At 64.5% G+C, this 5,623-nt stretch overlaps 2 protein-coding genes across 2 annotated transcripts; both read right to left on the bottom strand.

The window, feature by feature from the left end:
* Positions 1–1,371: 1,371 nt before the first annotated feature.
* MNEG_9325 (hypothetical protein) lies at positions 1,372–2,115 on the bottom strand (the record flags this gene model as incomplete). The annotated part of the gene is made up of 1 exon (XM_014042202.1): positions 1,372–2,115. One exon carries the CDS (start codon positions 2,113–2,115, stop codon positions 1,372–1,374), a length of 744 nt encoding a protein of 247 aa, XP_013897656.1.
* A 1,610-nt stretch (positions 2,116–3,725) lies between these two features.
* MNEG_9324 (hypothetical protein) lies at positions 3,726–5,151 on the bottom strand (the record flags this gene model as incomplete). The annotated part of the gene is made up of 3 exons (XM_014042201.1): positions 3,726–3,788; positions 4,220–4,339; positions 4,594–5,151. 3 exons carry the CDS (start codon positions 5,149–5,151, stop codon positions 3,726–3,728), a joined length of 741 nt encoding a protein of 246 aa, XP_013897655.1.
* Positions 5,152–5,623: the final 472 nt, after the last annotated feature.

Raw genomic sequence — 5,623 nt, 5'->3', positions numbered from 1 at the left:
GGGGGGGGGGGGGGGGGGCGCCTCGTGGGGCCGCTGGGTGGGTGCTGCAAGCTGGCACGCAGCACACAGGTGGACCAATGGGCCGCCGCGCGGATCTCGGCGGACGACCGGCAGTGCCGACACAGGGCCTGCGCGAATTCGAGCCAGCTTGCTTTCAAATGCCCAATGGCTCGGCCGAGGCCCGTACAGGGCTGCCAATTGAGGCCGCGGAGGGGCAAGGGTTCTCTCCGGCGCGCGGCTTTTGCCCCCAGGGGCTCACCTGCTGAGCAATCAAGACGTCTACACCTTGATGATATACGAGATACGGCTCACGAGATTGTCCGGACGTGCACGTCGGCGAACAAGCGTGGTGCGCCCACGGGGATGTTGTGGCCTGGTAAAAGGAGTGGGATGCACGGCCCTGACTATCAAAACAACCAAGGACCCGGGTGGAATGAATCGTGCAATTACAATCTGCGTTGTTTAGAGGAACATGGGGTGTGCAAGAAACACGTGGGGAGTCATTACGCCCCTCAGCGCGCCCGGCGATTTGCAGGTAAAATACTGCGTTGTTTTTGCGCTCGACCGACACATGTGAGCTCGTCCAGCCTGGGCGACTGGTGCCGCCGACACCTGGCAGTCACAGGTTGACGTTGTGCACCCATGTGGCGACGCAAGTCAGGGCCCACCTGAGGGCTGATGCAGGGCGCGCGCACTCAGGAAATGGCCCCTCATCAAGCCCTACTCACAGGACCACGTTCGTTAGGGATCCACCTGTGGCTGCGACAAGGCAGCAGCACCGTCCTGCCGTCGAAGGTCAGTACGGTGCGGTCCGTGGGAGGGTTTGCTGGTGACGCCCGCAGGTGCTCAGGTGCCCTCAACCAGTGTTCAGTGCCACGGTGCTGGCCAGCCTCCCCCAGTGATGCCTGGGGGGAAAGTCGTCTCTGCTGGTTTAATCACGGAAATTCTTGCGAAGGCGGTGCTGCTGCGGCTGGCGGCACCACGAGAGTAGGGCACTAGTCGCAGCTCCACTCGACCCCGATCTGGGACTCTGCCAAACAATGCCATTTGACTGCTGGCTGTCACCCGGCCATTGACTGTCGTCACGGCAACCACGCACCTGAATCGCTGGACACGAACTCATTGTGACGAGCAACCCCCAGGGTAGCAGCGCTTATCGCCGGAGTCGCGCTGACCAGTTACTGTAGCGCAATATGTTGCCAGGCAGCCAGCGATGGAGCTCACAACCAGCCGGCACTCCAGCACCGCACACAGGTGGTGAGCAACAAAGACGTCTGGGGTCGCGCTGAATCTGTGCACCCCAAGCGGGTGGGGAAAAAGCCTGGAAACCATCAGTCTGAGTCAGCTCGTTACAAGCACGACAGGAAACTTTCACTGCAGTCGCTGCCGTTTTGAGATCTCCGGCCCTCCAAACGACACCAGCACAGCTGCTGCTGCGAAAGATGAGGAAGATGATTGCGTTCGCTCCTGCCCCTCCCGGTCCTCCTGCTGCTGGCCCCCCTGCTGCTGCTCCTCCAAGCGTTTCTGTGAATAATGCTGCTGCTGCTGCTGCTGCTTCTGCTGCTGCTGCTGCTGCTGCTGCTGCTGCTGCTGCTGCTCTAGCCCGACTGCCCCGCCCACCACACCGTCCAGCAGCACCACAACGTGCGTATGCCCCTCTGCTTGCGCCAAGTCGCGCAGCCGCCTGCCCTGGGCATCCGGCGCCGTCACGTCCGCGCCAGCCGCTATCAGCACGCGCACCGCCGCCTCGCTGCCGCCGTCCGCCGCAAAGTGCGCCGCGCGCCAGCGCCCCGCACCCTTGTCTGGCGCGTCCACGTCGGCGCGCCACGTGGCGAGCAGCCCCCTGAGCGCGTCGGCCTGGCCGCCGAACGCGGCCGCGTGCAGGGGGCGCCAGCCCTCGGCCTCCTCAGCCTCAACCAGCGCAGGGCGCAGCAGCAGCAGGTGGTCGAGGGAGGGGGTGCGGCCCTCGAGGGCGGCGTAGTGCACGGGCTGCCACCCCTCGTCATTGCATGCGTCGATCTGGGGGTGGCTCAAGGCGAGCGGCGCGGCGCATGCGAGGCCATGTGCGTGTATCGACGTCAGCTTTGAGGCAGCCGTGGGGCGCCTGACTACCATCGGGGAGACGCTGGGCTAGGGGCGGACGGCGGCGCAGCGGACCGAGGGCGCTGCGGCCGGGGCGCTCATACAGAGTTAGAAAGCAGGCGCCGCAGCGCCATGCTGGCTTCCGCCACCATGCCTTACACACCATGCCTCGTAGAGAGCCTCGAGCGGCTTGATGGCGCCCAGCACACCCTCCCCCCTCGCATGCCGTTGCGATCAGCTGACAGGCGCGGGCGGCCGCTTCTTAGGCGGCCTGCCCCGCCCCTCGACGCGCATCACCTGTGAGCCATGCCTCAGCAGCAGCCGGACAACCTCCAGACGGGAAGCGCCGCCATCGGCGTCTGCAACACCTGGGGCGCCGCGCGCCGCCCAGTGCAGCGCGGTGTGGCCGCTCCTGTCCGCGGCGTCCACCTGAAAGGGATCCTTGCCGATTAGAAGCTCCACTGCAGCCAGGTTGGCCCTGGCGGCGGCGACGTGCAAGGGACACCGGCCTAGGTGGTCTCGCACATGCAGCAGGCGCGGCTTGCGAGCCAGCAGGCGGGCGAAATCTGCGGTGTCGCCCTGCTCGGCCTTCAGGAGGACCTCCTGCGCGGCATATGTCAATCGTCAGAGCACATCACATAAAAGAGTGGAGCCAGCCTCGGACGATTATCCCTGTCAGGGTGTGGTGCGGGTGATCCCCGTTCATAGGAGCGCCTGCCTTCTTGACTGTAGACATCACGATAGAGAGTTACTAGATATGTAGGCTGTGCGGCCAAAGCGTGCGGCCCTCCCTACCGTACCCTCAACAGCAGCGCTCCCAGATCTACAGCTGAGTCCCGGTGACGTCCCGGTGGCCTTGCAGGCCAGCGTTTGCGCGTTAGGGGATGGATATACCCTTATCATCTATCATACCAACATCTGAACACGCGGCGCATGGTGGCCTGCTTGTGGGGCACAAGTTCACGCGACTCAACACCCCCCTGTGTCAAGCTTACATAAAGCCGCGCACATGACCAGGCATTGAGTGATTTACAGCGGCTGTTCTTGATTTATTGATGCTATCATCAGTCCGGTCCGCACGCACAAGACCGTTCCCAAGCAAAAACGCCGCGCCGGCCGCAGCCGCGGCCGGCCCATCCCAAGCCCCTCATGAGTTGACAGATGCTTTGTTGTCAGCTTCAATCGCTTCTAGACGAGGTTGTGGCTCCGCAAATCGTCATAAGGGGTTGCAGAGCACATGCCAACGGTCAACTTGCACAACAAAAAGCATGTGTCACCCAACGGGGCGTGCCGCTCGCCAGTGGCAGCCACATGCAGAGCACGGCACCCGCTGCCGCACAGTCAGTGCACAGATAACATGTGCTGGTCTCAACCTGCTTTCAGGGCACAACATGTTGGTTAAGTTCCAGGCCGCAGACCGCGGGGCCGGCACCTCGCCCACCGCTTCGCAGATTCCAGATTCCAGCTCAGCAGTGACAGCAGCCGTGCGCCGCTAGCACGGCGGGCGCGTGCACACCCCTCAGAGCCTGCCAACCACCGGCGCGGTTTTATGGAGCGCACACGTGCGCGTGCAGCGGGACATGCCGCCACAGGGGTGGTCACAGACACAGGCCATGTCCAAGGCATCACCGTGACAAATGTGATCAGAGAGCATCGGATATGGCCTTTGTGACGTTCCCTGAGATCTCCTGGACTTTCTTGTTCTCCTGAGGGCGGGGGGACGGCCAGCCAGGGGGAGCGAGGGCAGCAGCTGCTGTGAGAGGCCGCACAGCACAGGGAGGGGGCGGGCGCTGCGACGCTGCCATGACGGCCTGCCTCCAGCCGAAGACGCCGTTGAGCTGACACGCGGGCCTTGTAATGTGGCGCCGCATTCTGCATTGCATGTGCTAAGCACCATCTCCTTTGAGCAGTCGCACGCGCACCACTGCACGATCGTAGGCCTCCATGCACGCTCTCTTGCCTACTTTGCCCCCTTGCTGTCACACCTTCACACGCACACACTTGTCTGTGCAATCCTCAACGGTCAACCCATCTCCAAACACATACGCGCTGTCTGTCTTTCCCTCTCTACCACATACACAAACGAAACAGAGGACCACGGACCCGCCCACCCCAGCCCCGCCCCATGTGCACCCACCAGGAAGAGCTTCTGCACCAGGGCGGCCGACAGCAGCACGATGCCGCAGTACACCGGGAAGAACTGGGGGCCCATCACCGCGCCAAACAGCTTGGTGGCGATGACCTTCTTGTAAAACACCTGGATGGGGTGGTGTGGGAAAGTGAGTGTGTGTGGGCGGCGAAGTGCGTGCAACTGGTGGGAAAAAGGGGGCCGGGGGCGTGCGGGCGCCCGCCTGAGGCCAGCGGGGCCACCAGGGCCGCTGCAGTGCCCCAGCAGTGACAGGAGCGGGCCTCTCAACTCCCCACGACCACCGCCCCAAGCTGCCCGCGTGCAAGCAAGGTCCTGCGCCGCGCCTCTTCCCGCCAGGCGCCAAGTGTGAAAGCAGCGCCCACCTGGCCCAGCGGCCCGTGCAGGATGAAGATGGGGAAGGAGATGGTGCCCAGGTATGTGACCAGCGGCTGCCCCAAAAACTCCACCAGCCCCTTGGCGCCGCCCAGCGTGTTGCGGTGGATGCTCATCACCAGCGCCGTAAAGAGCGGCACAAACAGCAGCACGCGCGTCAGGGGGTCGTTGAGCGGCAGCCACCCCGCCGCGCGCGCCCAGGTGACCGCGACGAGGGCGGCCGCGGGCAGCAGCGCGCTGCCCGCCTTGGGTGCCGCCGCACCGCCGTCGGGGTCGAGCCCGTCGGTCATCACCAGCCGCGCGGCGGCGGCGCCCGTGAGCACCTCGAGGACGGCGTAGAAGGGGTGGAAGCGGGTGACGTTCCAGAAGAACTGGTTGGGGTGGGCCCTGGGCGGGGTGACGCCCTCCAGGAGCGTCCAGGCGTTCAGATCGTACGAGTACGCCAGCTTGCCGACCAGCGACACCGCGGTGAGCAGCAGCAGCAGCTTCCGGAGGCCCTTCTTTTTAAGCGCCGCGATGGGGGGCAGCGCATAGGGCAGGACGATCATGGCGAATGTGAGGGACGAGAGGAACCATGTCGGCGCGTTCCAGATCTCGGCGTGGGCGGGGAACCAGGCCTGGGTCAGGGACAGGCTCAGCAGGCCGTGGAAAAAGGTGGCGACGGGGCCGTTGTAGAAGTTGTCGGCGAAAACGTAGACCCAGCCGAACAGGAGCGTGGAGAGGAGGTAGAGGGGGTAATAGCCAGCGACGCGCGCGACGGTGTACGTGCCCTCGGGCTTGACTCGCGGCGAGGCCTCGTACTTGCCGAGCTCGGTGGCGGTGTAGGCGGCCACGTAGCCGGAAAGCACGAAGAACGCGCCCACCCACACGTTGATCTGGGAGAAGAGCCTGAGTATGAACCCGTCTCGCGTCGCGAAGCCGATGAAGTGGCCGACGGCGATGTAAGCGATGAGGAAGAAGCGGATGGAGTCGAGGCCGGGGACGCGCGGCTTGGAGGCCTTCTTGGGGGGCGGGGCGGGG

The sequence above is a fragment of the Monoraphidium neglectum genome, assembly GCF_000611645.1.
Source record: "Monoraphidium neglectum strain SAG 48.87 unplaced genomic scaffold scaffold01897, whole genome shotgun sequence".
NCBI lineage: Eukaryota > Viridiplantae > Chlorophyta > Chlorophyceae > Sphaeropleales > Selenastraceae > Monoraphidium > Monoraphidium neglectum.
Note: the sequence above shows the minus strand (reverse complement) of the source record. Positions and strands in the feature narration are given on the sequence as shown.